The sequence below is a fragment of the Vitis riparia genome, chromosome 19, assembly GCF_004353265.1.
Source record: "Vitis riparia cultivar Riparia Gloire de Montpellier isolate 1030 chromosome 19, EGFV_Vit.rip_1.0, whole genome shotgun sequence".
In the NCBI taxonomy this organism is placed as follows: domain Eukaryota; kingdom Viridiplantae; phylum Streptophyta; class Magnoliopsida; order Vitales; family Vitaceae; genus Vitis; species Vitis riparia.
Genome location: NC_048449.1, coordinates 20364335 through 20385411, shown reverse-complemented (window position 1 = coordinate 20385411; position 21077 = coordinate 20364335). Strand labels below are relative to the sequence as shown.

General features: G+C 36.9%; 1 protein-coding gene and 1 long non-coding RNA gene across 3 annotated transcripts; both read right to left on the bottom strand.

Moving 5' to 3' along the window:
* Window positions 1–481: 481 nt before the first annotated feature.
* LOC117909586 lies at window positions 482–19155 on the bottom strand. 2 transcript variants are annotated; one of them, XR_004650405.1, is made up of 3 exons: window positions 5426–5761; window positions 4183–4360; window positions 482–1409 (listed from the first exon to the last, which is right to left on the bottom strand). XR_004650405.1 is itself a non-coding variant. In XM_034823646.1 (3 exons), the coding sequence occupies exons 1-3, from the start codon at window positions 18888–18890 to the stop codon at window positions 1330–1332; spliced, it is 393 nt and encodes a 130-aa protein (XP_034679537.1). In that variant the 5' UTR covers window positions 18891–19155; the 3' UTR covers window positions 482–1329. The 2 variants fall into 2 exon arrangements, 1 of the variants encoding a protein (XP_034679537.1); XM_034823646.1 differs by lacking the exon at window positions 5426–5761 and adding an exon at window positions 18756–19155.
* LOC117909587 lies at window positions 14400–16468 on the bottom strand. The gene is made up of 3 exons (XR_004650406.1): window positions 16317–16468; window positions 15957–16272; window positions 14400–14566 (listed from the first exon to the last, which is right to left on the bottom strand). It is a non-coding gene; the product is annotated as an uncharacterized LOC117909587 (long non-coding RNA).
* Window positions 19156–21077: the final 1922 nt, after the last annotated feature.

Here is a 21077-nt window from a genome sequence, read left to right as displayed (position 1 = left end):
GTCTCCATACAAAGATGTTTGCTAGTTACTCATTGCAAATGCTCACTTGTAGATTAAGATTACTTTTTTCTTCAATCTAAACTTCCACCGCACTTCTGCATTTACATTCGAAAGATAAAATGAACATTATCTTTAGTTTTTAGGGGAAAAGGGATTTTTTAGGGAATATTGGCCTAAAACCGCACCTCTTCTCTACCTTGCCAACTTTCACTTGTTATTTTAATTGATGAGGTGATATAACATACAAACATGCCCTGTTGCCATATGAGCCCGGGGTTGTTTCCAAATTATTACTCTTTATTTCAATCTAATAACTATATGAAACAATGAATCAATAGAAATGGTAGCAGCAATAACGAACCTTTTCATCCATTTTCAGATTTTTCTCCAAGTGAGACATCAATCTCAACAGCAATTAGAATAGATCAAGTAACAGAAATTTGGTTAATCCATAATGGACAATTAAACCATACGAATTATATGTATTCAACATTCTCATCCTGCTGCATATAAGAGGATCAAATTGAACTAAAGAAATTATATGTCTACATTTAGCAAATTTTGCATATAGGGTTTTTCATGGAAAATGAAACTAGGCAATTACATATAGGGAAAAATGAACACCATTTTCCCAACGTCAGTTTTCCCAGTTATTTTTATCAACATAAATGAGAATCAAATGCATGAAAATCAGATAGAGGAGGAAAGTATTGTCAAATCCATTTTTTTTTTAATTTTTTTTATGATATTTTTTCCCTAAAAACTAAAAGAACTTTGAAACTTTCCCCGGCCCCTGCCTTTCATTTCCAAGTACCATAGGGGCCTTGTCCTTCTAAATATCATTCTACTCTGTCTTGGACCTCCATTAGGTTCTCTGCGCTTTCGTCTCCTGATGGATTGGCCCAACAGCACTCTAGCCCTGCAGCGTCAATCAGCCAGTGACATGCCATTGTTCTCACCATTGTCATCGTCACTATTATGTAGAACCCGTTCCATTGTCACTCAGCTTAGCTCATACATGTACAATTGTGCTCACTTCTCCCTCAAAAGGTTTTTCAATATATTTAGTATTTCATTTTGCTTAATCTTGACGCTCATGCAAGTCTCAGCACTGCAACTGCCATCACTGTTGTAGCTCTGAAGAAAATCTCATTCACACTTCTGTCCACTCTCTTCATCATTTCCTCTTCTTTCAAACCTAACTTGCCAGAGTTCTTGCTTATATGGACAATGGTGTCCCTCAGTTTATTCACAGCCCAAGACAGCCAAACCAGGCAAAACCGAAATCCGGTACTCAAAAATTTGGATGCACAAAAAGGTACCCTCCCACTAAATAGAAATCCCTCTCTCTGCAACCCTTCCTTTCATTCTTCTTCTTTGGAGATGGCTTGAGCTTAGTTTTCTCAGGACTGCAAAAGAGAAGTAACATGCATAAGAGAAAAAAAAAAAGGCAAGGTAATGAAGGTTTTAGCAACTACAAAAGGAATGAACTAATATCACACCTTAAGCCATCTGAAAAATTTGTACTTATTATTCATGCTTGCATACCATCTAGAGAGATTCCACTATGCTGGTCAAGAAAACATAATCCCTCACCACATCAGCATTAAGAAAAGTAAAATACCATAGCAACTTGTAGTTCATGTATTTTAGTACAATAAAACAACCACTTAATCAAATGATTCAGCATTTGATTTCAATAACCTGGGTATGATGGAGAAAATCATTGTGGGGCTTTTTCATTCTTGTTAAACAATAATTGATGGAGCTTGCTAGAGTATTCAAGAATACACTTAAATTAAATATAAAATATTCAAAACTTCTATTTGATTCTATATTGATTTCACCTTGTTCTCCATGAAATCAAAGTGGGTGATTTTGCTTTGTAATTTTTTCCCAGATTGCAGATTCCTTTTCTGGTTTAGATCTTATAACCTTGGACACTTAAAGCAATCATTTGGGAAGAAATAGTAAAACAGAAAATTTAAAATATGAAGGCTATGTTTGGTTCCCAGAAAATTTGAAGGAAAATGCAAGGGAAAGAAAATACAAAGAAAAAGCAGAAGGAAAGAAAAAGTGAAGGAAAATAAAAAAATAGATTAAAAGTTGATAAATTATTTTTTTTGTTACTTCAAACTCATTTTATTTATTTTAACTCATCAATATAAAGATTAAATAATTTAAAAATATATAAGTTTTTAATTAGTTTTAATCATATTTGATTTTCTTTGATATTTTTCATAGGACAACCAAACATAAAAAAATCATTTTCCTTTGCATTTTTTTTCTTTCCTTAGTATTTTTCGGGAACCAAACATAACCGAAAAGAAAAAAAATATAATTGCCTAGTTTTGAACAATTCCCTGACCGATATTACCCTGTTAGAGCAAGAACCAGGGGTCCAGTAAGTTTAAGCAAAATAAAAGTTGTCTTTTCAAATTTAAAAGCTTTTTTTTATGAATAGATATGTCAAATATTTCTTAAGAGGAGCAACCACAGTTTCAACCTTCAAAGAAGACCCTTTGGTATCAGCCCATTCCATCCTGTTCGATACAATGATCATAGGATGACCAAAGAAAATCAATTGAAAAAAAAAAGAATAAAACTCAATTTCAGTGCAAAACTATAGGATGTTTGGGAGATATTCAATTTAAGAAAAAACTTCCAACAGTGCATCATCCAATCAAACATGAAATATCAAACTAAATTTAACCTATTATATATAACAATCTTTTCACTTCAATAACCTCATATATTGTCTACATTCTCTTTTCAACAGAAAAGGCCTGATGTGCACTCCAAAAAAAGAAGAAGGAAAAATCCATTAGTGCATGTGTGTGAGAAGGGATAGAGAGATCCAACCAAGTAACCCAACTCCACAACAAAAAACAATAGCATCAAAAAATTGGATCAAGTATGACTACATGCTTAACAGGAGGAAAATGTTGTGTGCATGGGTGTTTGCAGCCCAAACAAGAAGGCAAATAAGATTACTTGATCACAGTGAAAAAAAAAAAGATATGCTACAAAAGAAAGTATGACTGCCTAAATCGTGTTCAGTCATATTGTTTAAGAATTTCTTTCACCAACAACACTCACACCATGCTCATCCCTGCACTTAATGCTTTAGATCATTGTGCCACAACTAAGTTAGCATTAGTCTATATGTAATAGATCAAAGCTATATTAATAGAGTAATAAACCCATCATTATCTGCTTTGAAAGTCATTCACTTGTTTTCCTAGAGCTTGATGTCCATTTATGATTCCCTACCTCTTTTGCTTATGCAACTAGCACCTTATCTGGGTTACATTCTTCTAATGAACCAAAGGCCATTCTTCAGATTGAATCCTGACAAACTAGGTTTTTGAGAGTGGAGAGTTGGATGGCATCTTCACCTTTCACAGTCATGAATGAAGAGGCTGTCCTCCAGATTTGAACCTGCAGAGGTCTATTAGCCTGAGATGTTTACCATTGCACCAGAGCCCAGACAGAGGCCCCTGAACTCTCTAGTAACCTAGATGTTCTATTTGACAAAGAGTAGTCTACTCCATTGGAGTAACTAAATTTAGAATAAGCAATCAGGATGACCATCAAAAGGTACAGGGAGCACTCAGAAACAACAAATAAATTTAATAATTCTATTTTGATTTGCATCAGATCTGAATACAAATTCATAGCCTCTAATTGAATCATGACCAGAAATGAAAATAACTATTTTAATAAAAAATAAACATATTCCTTGCATTGAATGGTAAATACAGAGAAGGATAAGCAATCCTTCCAAAATGTACAATTGCTGATTACAAAGCAGAAAAACAATGTACACATGTTAGAACCACTCTATACACACTGGAAGAATAACAATTCACCAACAAAAAAATCTAATCACTTCACTCATTGCTTGCGTAACTAGTCTGTGGCATGATTAATTGAGCGAGGAACCCCAGAGAAGGAGAGTCCCACCTCACTAGCAATAGCTATAACTGTATTGCTTGAAATCTGTTAAATGATCATATATGAAATTGGCCTATTGTGGAAAAAATTAGATATAGTAAAAATGTGCACATAGCAAGGTAGAGTAAATTTCATTATATATGGTTTTGAATTTCATATAGTGTGTGACAAATTATAAAAATACGAATCATTAAAGGAAAACGCATAAACTAATCAGTTGTGAACCTTGCGTATCAAGCAACACAGGTCTACTAACAGTTTGATCAATCTTCACAAACTGGTCAGACTTCGTCAACCCACTCAAGGGTTTCGAGGTCTCCCCCTGTTGAAGAGGCCTTAGATTAAGACCCGATCTTGTCAACTCTTGTCTTGCTCTCGGACTTCCCAAAAGAGGTTGACAATCCTGTGTTAAAAAAAGATTAACAAGAATTCATCATCTGATGGAAGCAACTAAGAATGTGAGTAACCAAGGCAAATCATTACCTTAACATTAAGACCATAAAATCAACAAAACAACTCACCTAAACAATCACCAATCAAGATGTCTATAAATTAGAAAAATGATATAATCCAATGACATAATGATATAATCCAATATACAAAGCCTGCTAAAAGATATTGAAAGAATCGGACCAATCACCAAAACTATTGCATAACCAACCCAAGAATACAAAATGTAGCATATAAATTAGGAATCGATAGTTCAAAATCTCAAAAGGAACTGAATTTTTCATTTACAACAAGTGCTAATAACACGATAATTATACCAGAGAGATAAACTACAGAACCCATCTGCCATAGATGAAGAACCTAACAGAACAATTTACAAGCACAAAGGCAAACAATCTTTTCTATTAAAGCTAACACTGTGTAAGTACAAGGACTATGATTTATCTTTCATGCGGGTGTGCCAACAATAGTCAATAATAAAATCATCATATACCTAATAATAAACAATAAAAACCAGTACAAATTTTCATCTAAATAATAATCACAACCCATATGGATTTATAGTTTGAACAAGCTAGTGATATGATTAACAAAACAACAAAATTCTAACAATCAATTAAGAATAAAACTCAACTGCCTGCTATGTTATACTCATGCAAAAATCATACAAGTATAACAATAAGCAGTTAAAAAATCTCTTGAAGGAATATAATTGACAGTCTGCTATGTTGTCCATTGAAATTGTCGATACTGAACCCTAAAATAGTAGAAGACCACCAACCAACCCTAAACCCTCCAAAACAACTGTTACACTCAATGTAGATCATACTATCTTTTCCAAACTACGCAATATGACAAAACTTGATCAAACAAAATCCTTTAATAGAAAAATATCTCAACTTTAGTAATGGAAAAAAAAAAACCACAAAATAGGAAAAAAATCCTTTAATTTAAGAAAATTTTGATTATTATTTTCTAAAGAAACAGAGAACCCAAGAGAAAGAGAAAGAGTGCTTACCTTAGGTTTTGGGTTTTCAGAGGGTGAGGTAGGAGTCGTCGCCAGCACTGGATTTTCATTTTTCCTAATGAGAGCAATAGGTTAGGGCTTTTTGGGTTTTCGGAATCTGAGGAAAATGACGCAGAGAGGTTTTGAAATGAGAGGAAAATGTTAGGGTTTTTTGGTTTTCGTAGATGAGAGGAAGATAAAAAAGGTTAGGGTTTTTCGGTTTTCCAAAATGAGAGGAAAACAAGGAAGATTAGGGTTTAGTTTCAAGGTTCAGTGTCCATGGAGATGAAGCAAGTAAACAGTTTTTGTTTTGTTTGTGTTATGTTCTGGTAGGGTGTCGGGTAGGATATAGTTTTTTTTTTTTTTTTTTGGGAAAGTTATGTTTCCAGCGGCTGATCCCAAAATAATAGAGATTTTAAACTCCAATTTTTTCAATTTCAAGAAACGTATGTTAATCTGAAAAATTATTAGATCTTTATGTACTTTGTGTTGAATAGGCCTTTTATACCCAATATGCCCTTCCCAATATGACAAAACTTGATCAAACAAAATCCTTTAATAGAAAAATATCTCAACATTAGTGACCCTCATACCATGCCATTATGTGGTTCTCATGTGTGAACAAGTGGTCCACCAATGATTTTTTGGGACTGTACCTTAGGTACTACCTTAAGAGCATTTAGGTACTGCCTTAATGGCCTTTAGGTACTACCTTAAGGAACCTTAGGTACTATCTTAGCTAAACCTTAACTCAACCTCTCCCAAGCCCCGGGCCTTGCTTAGTGACCCTCATACCACGTCATTATGTGGTTCTCATGTGTGAACAAATGGTCCACCTATGGTTTTTTGGGACTGTACCTTAGGTACTACCTTAAGAGCCCTTAGGTACTACCTTAAGGGACCCTAGGTACTACCTTAGCTAAACCTTCATTCAACCTCTCCCAAGCCTCGAGCCTTGCTTAGTGACCCTCATACTATGCCATTATGTGGTTCTCATGTGTGAACAAGTGGTCCACCAATGATTTTTTGGGATTGTACCTTAGGTACTACCTTAAGAGCCTTTAGGTACTACCTTAAGGGACCCTAGGTACTACCTTAGCTAAACCTTCACTCAACCTCTCCCAAGCCTCGGGCCTTGCTTAGTGACCCTCATACCATGCCATTATGTGGTTCTCATGTGTGAACAAGTGGTCCACCAATGGTTTTTTGGGACTATACCTTAGGTACTACTTTAAGGGACCATAGGTACTACCTTAGCTAAACCTTAACTCAACCTCTCCCAAGCCCCGGGCCTTGCTTAGTGACCCTCATACCACGTCATTATGTGGTTCTCATGTGTGAACAAGTGGTCCACCTATGGTTTTTTGGGACTGTACCTTAGGTACTACCTTAAGGGACCCTAGGTACTACCTTAGCTAAACCTTCATTCAACCTCTCCCAAGCCTCGAGCCTTGCTTAGTGACCCTCATACCATGCCATTATGTGGTTCTCATGTGTGAACAAGTGGTCCACCAATGATTTTTTGGGATTGTACCTTAGGTACTACCTTAAGAGCCTTTAAGTACTACCTTAATGGCCTTTAGGTACTACCTTAAGGGACCCTAGGTACTACCTTAGCTAAACCTTCACTCAACCTCTCCCAAGCCTCGGGCCTTGCTTAGTGACCCTCATACCATGCCATTATGTGGTTCTCATGTGTGAACAAGTGGTCCACCAATGGTTTTTTGGGACTGTACCTTAGGTACTACCTTAAGGGACCCTAGGTACTACCATAGCTAAACCTTCACTCAACCTCTCCCAAGCCTTGAGCCTTGCTTAGTGACCCTCATACCATGCCATTATGTGGTTCTCATGTGTGAACAAGTGGTCCACCAATGGTTTTTTGGGACTGTACCTTAGGTACTACCTTAAGGAACCCTAGGTACTACCTTAGCTAAACCTTAACTCAACCTCTCCCAAGCCCCGGGCCTTGCTTAGTGACCCTCATACCACGTCATTATGTGGTTCTCATGTGTGAACAAGTGGTTCACCTATGGCTTTTTGGGACTGTACCTTAGGTACTACCTTAAGAGCCCTTAGGTACTACCTTAATGGCCTAATGGGAGATTGATTTCATGGGACCGTTTCCACTCTCTTTTGGATACTCCTATATTCTGGTAGGAGTTGACTATGTGTCAAAATGGGTGGAAGCAATAGCTTGTAAGCATAATGATCACAAAGTGGTTGTTAAATTTCTCAAGGAAAATATATTCACAAGGTTTGGGGTGCCAAAGGCCATTATTAGTGATGGAGGTACTCACTTTTGCAACAAGATATTCAGTAACCTTCTCACTAAATATGGAGTGAAACACAAAGTAGCCACACCTTACCATCCACAAACAAGCGGACAAGTGGAGTTAGCTAACCGTGAGATCAAGAACATCTTGATGAAAGTGGTGAATGCAAACCGCAAGGATTGGGCACTAAGACTTCATGATGCACTTTAGGCTTACCGAACTGCCTACAAAACAATTCTTGGAATGTCACCATATAGGTTGGTTTTTGGTAAGGCATGTCATCTACCAGTGGAAATGGAGTATAAAGCATGGTGGGCCATAAAGAAATTGAATTTTGATATGCAAAGAGCTGGGTTGAAGAGATTCCTAGATTTGAATGAGTTAGAAGAAATGAGGAACGAAGCCTACATGAATTCAAAAATTTCTAAGGACAAACTCAAAAGATGGCATGATCAAATTGTCCTTAGAAAAGAGTTTCAAGAGGGACAAAAGGTGCTCCTATATGATTCAAAATTGCACATCTTTCCGGGAAAGCTCAAATCTCGATGGAATGGCCCATACTTGGTTCATAAAGCGTATTCAAATGGGGTAGTCGAAATTACTAATCCAAAGAATGGATGTATCTTCAAAGTTAATGGACATCGGCTTAAACCATATATGGAACCTATGGTGCAAGAGAAGGAGGAGCTGTACCTTCTTGACCCTTCCATAAAATGAGCATTCCAGGTTTGGTGGGCTTAGTCTTCTAGAAGACTAACTAGCCCAATGATCTTGCAATTCTTTTTCTTTGATTTTTTTTGTTTTGTTTTGCTTGTGTGTTGTTATATTTTTTTTAGTCATTATGAATGATCCCTTTTTAATCATATCAGTTGTGTTTTGAAGGATTTTCCGGATGGATGGAATGCATAAGGCAAAGGGAGAAGGAGTTTTAATGGCCCAACACTAGTGTGCATGTTCATGCCAAAACAGGGGAGTCTTCATGCCAAAACAGGGGGGTCTTCATGCTAAAACAGGGGAGTTTTCATAGCTTTGGAAATGTGCAAAACGAGTCTCTGTACCAGTTCGCATGACTGTGCGAAACTGATAAGGGTGGTGCAAAATTTTTTTAACTCTCTGGACCATTTCGCATGACCATGCGAGATCTAGCTTAAGCACTACAAAATTAACCCTCTGGTCCACTTTGCATACTTATGCGAAAATTTTGCATATCCGTGCCAAAATTTCTTTCAAAAAAAAAAAAAAAAAAAAAAAGACAAAATTGTCCCCAAAATAAGCCCTGTTTTATTTCGCACCGTTAACTGAAAATGAGCCTCATGCGAAAACTCTTCATCTTCGTTAGTCATGCAAAACTGAGGAGGAATACCATCGATTTTTTTTCCATTTCACCCACTCTCTCTTTCACATATCTCCCTTGCCCTAAACCACGATCAAACATCAGGAATCTGATTACTTTCAGTTCTTGATTTTCGGAGATTTACTTGAACACTCTCGACATTTCAAGCGTTTCAGATGGGAAATAAAAAACGAAAATCATCAGACATTGAGAAAGAATTTGTGGTGATGAATGACGGAAATGACGAAGACACTGATCCCGAATCACCTCCGGGATTTTCCCTCTCTGAACCTCCCATTTCTGGACATCGAAATCAGAGGAATGCCGCAAGATCTTCAATGGATAAAGGAAAATCAAAGATGGTTGCTATTCCTGGAAAATTACCGGTGAAGAGAACACGAAGCGTCAGAGCTCGAACTCTTTCGAATTTTACGGCATCCCCTGCTACTCCTTCAGAGCAACATGCTGTGGTTCAGTCTACTGTTGCTAAAGCCCCTGCTCCTACTCCGGTTACAAAATCTGCACCTCCACCAAGCCGACCACCTCAGTTCCAATTCACGAAAGCACTGAAGAAGAGGTTAGCCACTGGTGCAAGGGAGGACTGCTCAGGTAGAAAATTTCATGAAGAATGTTACTATGATTTCAAGGCTTTTGCTGCATCATCTCTTACTAAATTCTCCACGGAGCTTTGTTGTTGATATTTTTTGGAGCCATTCATGGTGCCTAGACCATTCTTCTATCCTCGCATAATTCGGGAATTTTACCGCACCATGACCAGCAGAGGAGTATATCCACCTTCAGTGATTTATTTCAAAATTGATGGGAGACAAGGTATGCTGAATTCTGAAATGGTAGCAAGAGCTTTGGATATTCCTTTCACACCTCCAAATCCAGCTGAGTTTCAACCTATTACTCGAAGTGAGGCTGCTGAGATGGTCCGGATTGTCTCTCAAAATCAATCCATCAACACACATGCAGTGCTGAGGAGAGAAATAGACTCAAAATTTTGGTTCTTGGATCATGTCCTACGCTCCAATGTCTATCCTTGCCAACATGCAATGCAAAGGCGAGAACAAATTCTAGAGGCATTATTCAGAATTATTAGTGGACAATGGTGGACACCTGCTGATTTATTCATGGCTGCCCTGTTTTACTTTGAAGATAAGGTACATCTAAAGCAATTGCAAAGAGCCAAGAAATATCCATTATTCTTCCCGCGCATGTTGGGCACCATATTGGAGTACTATGGCTTCCCTACTGAACCTGATAAAGAAAAGAAACATCATTGTAGGGAAGTCTATACCGTTTCCAGATGGCAAGGTAGTGTGACCAAAACCGAGTCCACTCTCACAAGTGCCTCATTGACCACTGACAATGAACATCATTATGTGCCTTTTCCGAATTTGATCCTTGAAGATTTTGGTGATGGAGAAGATACACCCCCAAGACCACCAGCTGCCACCACACAAGGAGCTACTTCTACTCTCCCAAATCCGGATACAGCTGCACATATTTTGGCTAGTCTTTCCTCTACCCCAAACATAGGTCCATCAGCTTTTGATGGCTATGTCCATATATCAGCTGAAGCATTTAATCAACTCTTAGCTCGCTTGGATATGATTCAAGAAAATCAAGCAAACATCCAGCTCACTCAGCGGCAACTTGTCCAAAGAGTTGATGAACTTACCATGGCTGTCCAGCAATGGAATTCTTCTTCTGAGAAGCCAGCTAGTGTTCATGATGCTCCTCCTCTGTCCGTCCCACCTACACAAGAGACAAATTCTACAACAAGGGAGTCCACAGTACCCACCACCATTTTGACATCTTCCGAGATCACCCCCTCCCATCCATCTCATGCTTGAGGATAGGGAGTGTCCTTATTTTTCTCCTTGACTTCATTTTTTTTAGTGTTCATTTTTTATTTTTCTTCCTTTCCTAGCACACTTATACTTCTATATTGTTTTGTCACAGTTATAGAAGCTGGAAAACAATGCTTTGCAGGTACTTTTCCCTTCCTTGCTTTACATTTTTTTGGTAAACATTGAGGACAATGTTTAGTTTGGTTGGGGGGAGGATAGGAAAGGAAGGACTTTTGCTAGCATGTTGATTCTTTTGGTTGCTAGATTTTTTTTGCTTGTGTATGAGCTAGATTTTTTTTTTAGTAATTTTGTTTTTGAGAAGATTATAGCACTTATGATTGATAAATAAGCATACCTAGCTTGAAAGAAGTTGATTTGGAATATCAGCTCATTTGCTTGATCTTAGAAAACTTGTTATGTTGATTGAGTTGATTTGACTTTGAAGTTTTCATCTTCCCAAGTTTTTTTTTCTAATTGAGTCTTGACACACACTGTGCACTCTAGACCCCTGATATAAGATGAAAGACTAATCTAACCCTAAGACTTGGACCCAATTGTCTTAGCAAGTTGAATCACTTTTAAATTGAGTTGAGACACCTTAAGAAGAGGCCAATGTGCCCAATTCCTTCAAAAAAAAAAAAAAAAAAAATTGATTGAATAAAAAGGTTGAGTTATGCTTTCCTTGAAACCTGAGCAAGGTCCGAGGGGTATATGGTCCAAAGGTCTTTAAAACCTGGTGCCCTAAGCCATTATGGTTGGGAGCCACCGACCTCAATGCTCGCTACATGGGTGAATAGGTGGAGTATGAGCTCGATTGTAGGTGTTAAGGTATTGGATCCTAAATTGTGGAGTCCGGGGTGAAGTCTGAGGAGTTAGTGGCTGATTCAGTCCTATAAACTTGGTGCCCTATGCCTTATGGTTGGGAGTCATCGATGAATCCCCGCTACATGGACCGTATACTTGGAGATACCTTTAGCATTGCATTCCTACAATTAGACCTTTGAGAAAAAAAAATAATAAATAAATAAATAAATAAATAAAGATAGGTGCGTTCTTGACCTATGAGGGAGTGGTTTTTGTTGCTTAAGATAAATTAGGCATGGTTAGGGGGAGGAATAGTTTTGAATAATATATTAGGGGGCTAGTTTAATTTCACTCAAGACTTGTTTGGAAATATCATTTTGGGGAGTTGAAAATGGATATATCTTTGACACTTTGATTTGCATGATGTCTTTTCTATTAGAGATAGTAAATGAGCCTGAGATTTTGATGACACCTATGGATGGTGAGATGTGTTTTATTTTTGACCATTTGTGCTATGGGATTTTCAAACACATTTTCCAAATGAGTTTAAGATTTTCTTTTTGAGTAATTTTCTCTTTCTTTTTGTTATACCATTGCTAAGGGACTAGCAATGTGTTGGTTGGGGGGAATGATTACTACTCAAAAACCACATATTTTAGATACTAACTTTCATGTGTTTTACACCTTTTGAGTAGTAATTATGCCTAATTTGCCCAAGTAATACATTACTACCCTTGCAAGTGATACTAATGGTTTTTTGTTGAGTTTTGGAGATATTTTAAGGTGATTTTTGAAGCATGGAGTGACAAATGGAAAATGAATGGAGGAGGGTACATAATGTGGTCATGAGGAAGAGAAAATGCACTTGAACCAAACTTTGAAGCTTAATTGAAGGTGGTGGAGATGGATTAAACATGAAGAAATGAGAGAAATTGTAAAGAGGAGCCGGAATAGCATGATTTTCGGTTTCGCATGACCATGCGAAATTTTCGCACAGTCATGCGAAATGAGACAGAAAGGAGGTGGCTGCAGCATAAAAGGAAATTTTGAGGAAGTGATTTTGCATGACCATGCGAAATTTTCGCACAGTCATGCGAAACGCTCCAGAAGAATGAAATTGAAGCTGTTGGATTATCCACTTCGCACCATCATGCGAGATTGCTAGGGCTCGTGCGAAAATGCATTCTCTCCAGATTCCTTGATGAAGAAGCATCTAGAAGACCTCTAAAATGTTGCCAAGTGTCCTTTTTACCTTGGCCTATAAATAGAAACGGGATTAACTCATTTAAAGACTTTTGATACTTTTTCTAATTGTAGTACTTTTCATTCTTCTTCTCTCTATATAATTCTCCATTTTCCTTCAGTTTCTCTTATTTTCTCGGTAGCCAAACATGTCTTGTGAGATCAAATCTCCAAGCATGAGTGGCTAAATCTCGTTTTTCTCGGAGGAGGGAGGATCTAAAGGCAAGATCTATGGTGAATTAGAGAATTGAGCCTGAATTGTAAAGGTAATTAGATCCAATTGATTGATTAATTGAAATTTGGGGATTTTTCTCTTCAAATTGTCTTAAATGATTGCTACAATGCAAGCTAGGTAGATTCATCAAATTCTTAATGCTAGATTTGATGACATTGAATAGTTGCATTGTGTGAATCATTGGAAGATAGTTTAAGATGAATTGAATTTATGAGTCAAATTGATCTCTTGGATTAGATTACCTAATTTTAAGAGAAATTAGATCTAGATCTAAAGCTAAATAAAAAATCGGTTTAGATGAAAATTAAGGTTTTCAATCTAACTTGATGAAAATTAGATCTCAACACCTATTCACCATGGAAATTGCTCTTTAGAAAATCCTAACTCCGAGAATCTCACATCTTATAAATTTTCTTCTCTTTTACACTTCATTTTCAATTCAATTTGAGTACATTGCTATCTTGAGATTTTATCATGCAATTTCAAGTAAAATTCACTTGATCACCATCATTTCTTATCATCTCGTTCAAGCCTTAATTACCGAGAATAATCCATCCTTGTGGACGATACCTAAATACCACTATACTACGGTAGTTTGTACTAAAACCACTTTTTGATCGGGTACAAATTGCTATAGAATAGTGAATTAGGTTATAAATTTTGTTTTGATCCAATAAACGACAAAATCTGAGCGATCAGGTACTGCCTTAATGACCTTTAGCTACTACCTTAAGGAACCTTAGGTACTATCTTAGCTAAACCTTAACTCAACCTCTCCCAAGCCCCGGGCCTTGCTTAGTGACCCTCATACCACGTCATTATGTGGTTCTCATGTGTGAACAAATGATCCACCTATGGTTTTTTGGGACTGTACCTTAGGTACTACCTTAAGAGCCCTTAGGTACTACCTTAAGGGACCCTAGGTACTACCTTAGCTAAACCTTCATTCAACCTCTCCCAAGCCTCGAGCCTTGCTTAGTGACCCTCATACTATGCCATTATGTGGTTCTCATGTGTGAACAAGTGGTCCACCAATGATTTTTTGGGATTGTACCTTAGGTACTACCTTAAGAGCCATTAGGTACTACCTTCAGGGACCCTAGGTACTACCTTAGCTAAACCTTCACTCAACCTCTCCCAAGCCTCGGGCCTTGCTTAGTGACCCTCATACCATGCCATTATGTGGTTCTCATGTGTGAACAAGTGGTCCACCAATGGTTTTTTGGGACTATACCTTAGGTACTACCTTAAGGGACCCTAGGTACTACCTTAGCTAAACCTTAACTCAACCTCTCCCAAGCCCCGGGCCTTGCTTAGTGACCCTCATACCACGTCATTATGTGGTTCTCATGTGTGAACAAGTGGTCCACCTATGGTTTTTTGGGACTGTACCTTAGGTACTACCTTAAGGGACCCTAGGTACTACCTTAGCTAAACCTTCATTCAACCTCTCCCAAGCCTCGAGCCTTGCTTAGTGACCCTCATACCATGCCATTATGTGGTTCTCATGTGTGAACAAGTGGTCCACCAATGATTTTTTGGGATTGTACCTTAGGTACTACCTTAATGGCCTTTAGGTACTACCTTAAGGGACCCTAGGTACTACCTTAGCTAAACCTTCACTCAACCTCTCCCAAGCCTCGGGCCTTGCTTAGTGACCCTCATACCATGCCATTATGTGGTTCTCATGTGTGAACAAATGGTCCACCAATGGTTTTTTGGGACTGTACCTTAGGTACTACCTTAAGGGACCCTAGGTACTACCATAGCTAAACCTTCACTCAACCTCTCCCAAGCCTTGAGCCTTGCTTAGTGACCCTCATACCATGCCATTATGTGGTTCTCATGTGTGAACAAGTGGTCCACCAATGGTTTTTTGGGACTGTACCTTAGGTACTACCTTAGCTAAACCTTAACTCAACCTCTCCCAAGCCCCGGGCCTTGCTTAGTGACCCTCATACCACGTCATTATGTGGTTCTCATGTGTGAACAAGTGGTTCACCTATGGCTTTTTGGGACTGTATCTTAGGTACTACCTTAAGAGCCCTTAGGTACTACCTTAATGGCCCTTAGGTACTACCTTAAGGGACCCTAGGTACTACCTTAGCTAAACCTTCATTCAACCTCTCCCAAGCCTTGAGCCTTGCTTAGTGACCCTCATACCATGCCATTATGTGGTTCTCATGTGTGAACAAGTGGTCCACCAATAATTTTTTGGGATTGTACCTTAGGTACTACCTTAATGGCCTTTAGGTACTACCTTAAGGGACCTTAGGTACTACCTTAGCTAAACCTTCACTCAACCTCTCCCAAGCCTCGGGCCTTGCTTAGTGACCCTCATATCATGCCATTATGTGGTTCTCATGTGTGAACAAGTGGTCCACCAATGGTTTTTTGGGACTGTACCTTAGGTACTACCTTAAGGGACCCTAGGTACTACCTTAACTAAACCTTCACTCAACCTCTCCCAAGCCTCGAGTCTTGCTTAGTGACCCTCATACCATGCCACCCTCATACCATGCCATTATGTGGTTCTCATGTGTGAACAAGTGGTCCACCAATGATTTTTTGGGATTGTACCTTAGGTACTACCTTAAGAGCCTTTAGGTACTACCTTAAGGGACCCTAAGTACTACCTTAGCTAAACCTTCACTCAACCTCTCCCAAGCCTCGGGCCTTGCTTAGTGACCCTCATACCATGCCATTATGTGGTTATCATGTGTGAACAAGTGGTCCACCAATGGTTTTTTGGGACTGTACCTTAGGTACTACCTTAAAGGACCCTAGGTACTACCTTAGCTAAACCTTAACTCAACCTCTCCCAAGCCCCGGGCCTTGCTTAGTGACCCTCATACCACGTCATTATGTGGTTCTCATGTGTGAACAAGTGGTCCACCTATGGTTTTTTGGGACTGTACCTTAGGTACTACCTTAAGAGCCCTTAGGTACTACCTTAAGGGACCCTAGGTACTACCTTAGCTAAACCTTCACTCAACCTCTCCCAAGCCTCGAGCCTTGCTTAGTGACCCTCATACCATGCCATTATGTGGTTCTCATGTGTGAACAAGTGGTCCACCAATGATTTTTTGGGACTGTACCTTAGGTACTACCTTAAGAGCCTTTAGGTACTACCTTAATGGCCTTTAGGTACTACCTTAAGGGACCCTAGGTACTACCTTAGCTAAACCTTCACTCAACCTCTCCCAAGTCTCGGGCCTTGCTTAGTGACCCTCATAAAATGCCATTATGTGGTTCTCATGTGTGAACAAGTGGTCCACCAATGGTTTTTTGGGACTATACCTTAGGTACTACCTTAAGAGCCCTTAGGTACTACCTTAATGGCCTTTAGGTACTACCTTAAGGGACCCTAGGTACTACCTTAGCTAAACCTTAACTCAACCTCTCCCAATCCTCGGGCCTTGCTTAGTGACCCTCATACCACGTCATTATGTGGTTCTCATGTGTGAACAAGTGGTCCACTAATGGTTTTTTGGGACTATACCTTAGGTACTACCTTAAGAGCCCTTAGGTACTACCTTAATGGCCCTTAGGTACTACCTTAAGGGACCCTAGGTACTACCTTAGCTAAACCTTAACTCAACCTCTCCTAAGCCTCGGGCCTTGCTTAGTGACCCTTATACCATGCCATTATGTGGTTCTCATGTGTGAACAAGTGGTCCACCAATTGTTTTTTTGTGACTGTACTTTAGGTACTACCTTAAGAGCCCTTAGGTACTACCTTAATGGCCCTTAGGTACTACCTTAAGGTACCCTAGGTACTACCTTAAAACATTCCTTAACACCTAAGCAGCCATTTATTGTTGCAAAACATCTCATTGGGAAAGTACAAAAGAGAAACATAAGATCACTAGTAAACAACCATTTAGGGTGTTGTATTGAATTTCAAATCCAATCAAGAGATAAAAAAAATGCGTCATAAATGCTCCAACTGTATTACTAACAATTTCTTAAGATCCGTATTCATCCATATTTTGTATTGCCACATGCAGAATAATCGACTCAATTGGAGACTCTACCTTGAAAATAGGAGTATACACAACATGGTTCTAATTCTTAACCAGAAGAAAGACCCTAAGGAAACACAACAAAAACTAATAAGGACAATGCATGAATGAGTTTCTTAAAATATATTTAAAACTTCTAAGAAGGATTCACATATACAGGGTCAATAATTTGGAATACTAAAGGGAGACACATGTTACAAGCAGAAAATTTAGATTTCAAAGCCCCCTTATTGTGTGGGTAAGTGACTTGACAAAAAAGAGAAACACGAATGAAAAGTAAAAAAAAATTATAATATGGTCCGATATCTTCATCCCTTTTGCATTTGTTACAGATTTCCTAAAACTACATTTTGATGATAACAAAACAAATGTTGGGTACTTGATCAAATTTCCTAAGTGTGGCAGATTGCAAAATCATTAGGTGAAACTTAAAGGAAAAATAAGTCAAGAATTTGGGCGATCATAGAAGACCAAAAGTTGAAGACCTTTTTTATAAGATACTAGACTTTGTAACAGTTCCATGTGCATTTTAGATGAGGAAACTTACATGCACTTGACCTATGAAAAACTTAGGCTTTGGACTTGGTGACCATATTCAACCAAATCTTATTTTTAATTTTTTTTTTTTAAGAAAGTTAATCTAGATGAAAACTAGAATGTAAAATGTGTCATAAACCTTAAAAACAGCTCAAAATATTATATACAATCCTAGTCCCTTCTTGTATCTTAAAAGCCCGTGAAACCAAAGGCAAAATCCTAGTGTTTGGGGCTATCACTGGTCTAATATCTAGCCATACTTCAAAAGCCTGTGAAACCAGAGGCAAAATCCAAGTGTTTGGGGGAAACCCATGCCGAGCCTGCGTTCATAGTCATGCTTTGCCTAGAGCAACATTGTCACAACCCCAATATTTTGGAGCTACCTTGTCTTACTTCTGCTCTTTATCTCCTTATTCTCCCTATCCTTACTGTTTACCGTTAATTCTCTGAGAGCCTCGAGAATCCTTTTAGCAAAGATGGATAGACAGATTCTATTTGATCAGATTCCTAAGAAATTATACTAACTTACCATTGTTTCCTTCATAAATTCGTATAAGCTAGTAAATAAAAGATATCCGACCCCTGTATAAGTAAGGAGACTTCTGAGGAACATTGGACACGTATCCAAGAAATGTATAGTCTGAACATGTTAAATCTAAACACGATTTCAGGTTAGGGTTACTTTGTAGACGTGTAAGAATCGGAATAGTTCCCAATTCAAAAAATGTCTGACATCGATGATGGATCCCCAAAATTACTCTATCAGCCAATTAATAAGGATTTTCCAAACCACAAAAACGTAATAAATCTCGATTCAATCTTCTAAAGAAAAACTAGTTCATCCCTACCGAGAATATTCTCCACAAACTAAGGACCATTCGGATGAAAGAAAAAGAAAATGCTCCAGAATGGCCCATTTTCTTAAGCATTTTATTCTTTTTTACTTCAAAAAATCCCTAGGTGTCATGTAATCACGGATTCAATAACCAGAACACACCAATTTCATAGCACCGACTGAGGAAAGAGAATACCTTCTGGATGAGCTTCTTCATATTCTCGGAATTGTTTGCCAAAGTATACATCAGGCCAATCGGGATTGAGACATAGAGAGCGAACTTTCCGACTTCCAGGATTCCCTTTGAAGTTCCGATGGAAGACATTTTCATGAGGAAATTACGCAAGTGAAAATTGAGAGATTCCTACTTTTGGTTTTCAGTCGGGTTTATTTGTGTTTCAGTTTTGAGAAAAAGTTCCTAGTTTGAAATTGTTCTGCTGACATGGAGAGAATTTTCTGATGACATGGAGAAATTTAGGGGCAATATGGGAAGAAGAAAAATAAACAGGAGATAGTGCATGTTTTGGATATTATTTTATCTATTAATAATTGTATCTCATATTTTATATACTTAGGTTATCAAAGTCATATACTTTTCACATCACCGCCCTAAAACCTAACTTTCCCTAATTATTATACAAAGGCTCAACCACTCCTATTCAAAAAAAAAAAAAATCATTATATCAAGTACTATTCAAATAGTGAGTAATAGTAAAAATCAACATGGGAAAAGAAAATTTGATTTCCTACCTAAAGACATTGTCTCCCTCTGTTTGGAGAAATTGGTTCAATCAGAGTTCCAACTGTCCCATCACTTTATGATGGATTTCAAAATTTTCAAGCACACGGATTTCAACCGATTTTAAGTCTAACATTTTTTCCTATAAATAGAGGCTTATAGTTCATCACAAGGCAGAGACATAAGAGCCAGCGACCAAGAGTAGAAAGTGTTCTCCAAAATTCTCTTCTTAGTTTTTTTATTCTCTCATTTCAAAAATCTCTTCCTTTATATTCATTTACTGTCAACAAGCTAGTTTGTAATCAAAACTCTCTTATAATCAAGGTATAATTTTTAATACAAAAGTTTTATTTTGAGATCAATTTCTTTGTTGACAAAAAAAAAAAGTTTAAAAGCTATTCAAATAGTTAAAGTTGTCTTTTAAATTGACAACTTTGATTTCAAAAAGAAAACGTGCGAATGCATGACCTTTTTACCTACAAGCCAGTCTGTAATCAAAACTCTCTTGTAATCAAAGTATAATTTTCAATACAAAAGTTTTATTTTGAGATAAATTTCTTTGTTTCTATGTTCAATTTTTTGCTATAAATTAGACAAAATTAAACATTAAATATTTATATTTTTTTTGCTTGAGTTCATAGACAATTAATCTTTTGTGTGCATGAACTGTTTTATGTCTTGGGTGTGAATGGTATCAAAGCCATGTTCTGCTTAAGAACTTAGTAGTATTATGAATTGAAAACAGTCTTTAATCACTAATTTAGTTTTGACTTAGTTTGAATTGAATATTCTGTGAACTGCTTGGTGAGCCTAGATAGCGGTGTTTAAGGGCAGAATGAGCGTAAGTCCCGTGTTGATTTGCTTGTGGTGGCCCTTGTTCAGGAAATTATTTGAATTGATTAAGAATAAGATTGTGATTAATTCAAAAACTCTAACCTAACTTAAAAATGATTTTGTTTACGGTTATTTGCAAAAGTCTTTCAATCATTTTTTTTTATTCACCAAAAAGCAACTTCCATTTGAATTAGATAATATTTAAAAGTTGTTTTAATTTCCTTTACCAAACTTTTAATTTTATTTTTTTTTTTTAAAATCTTTGCAATTTATTCAAATAAAGTTACCCTGGTTTTATTCTAAAAAAGATATTTCAAATTTATTATATAAAGAAAAGTTCAAATTTATTAAAAACTTAATACTAGATCATAATATATATATATATATATATATATATATATATATATATATATTATTCTTATTTAAAAAATATTAAAAGAAAATCTCAATTTGTTAAAAGGAGAAATTCCATTTTATTAAAAGAGATTTGTTTTTTTTCCTTTTTTAGTTTTATTCTAAATATTTTTTTCTTACTTTTACTAAAAATCAGTTTTTTAATTTTTATTTTGAAGAGTTTTAATTATACAAAAAAAAAAATTCTTATATAATTTTTAGAAAATTGTTTTCATTTATTTATATATAAAAAAAAACCCTAATGAGTAAACAAACCTTTATTTAAAAGAACTAATTTTTATTCCAAAAAGAATTTTAATTCATTAAAAGAAAGAAAAATAAAAAATAAAAAAAAAATTTCAAACAAAAACATTATCAGATTATTGCATTATTCCACCAACTAAAATACGAATAAATAGACTACACTTCTCATACATTTTCATTGAAAAAAATAAATAAACAAAGGCATTAAAACCATATTAAGCACAGATAGCAAGTAAAATGAAACAAAAATGAATGCATGAATAACAAATTAAACAAATATATGTACAA

What these genes read in the sequence shown, in the direction of transcription:
- LOC117909586 (XM_034823646.1), bottom strand. Translation starts at nt 18,890, where the DNA reads ATGAAAATGTCTTCCATCGGAACTTCAAAGGGAATCCTGGAAGTCGGA. An exon ending in TGAAGAAGCTCATCCAGAAG is followed by an intron (nt 4,361 to 18,755) that starts GTATTCTCTTTC and finishes TTTTTAACACAG; the next exon opens with GATTGTCAACCTCTTTTGGG. An exon ending in TGTGTTGCTTGATACGCAAG is followed by an intron (nt 1,410 to 4,182) that starts GTTCACAACTGA and finishes TCTCTTTTGCAG; the next exon opens with TCCTGAGAAAACTAAGCTCA.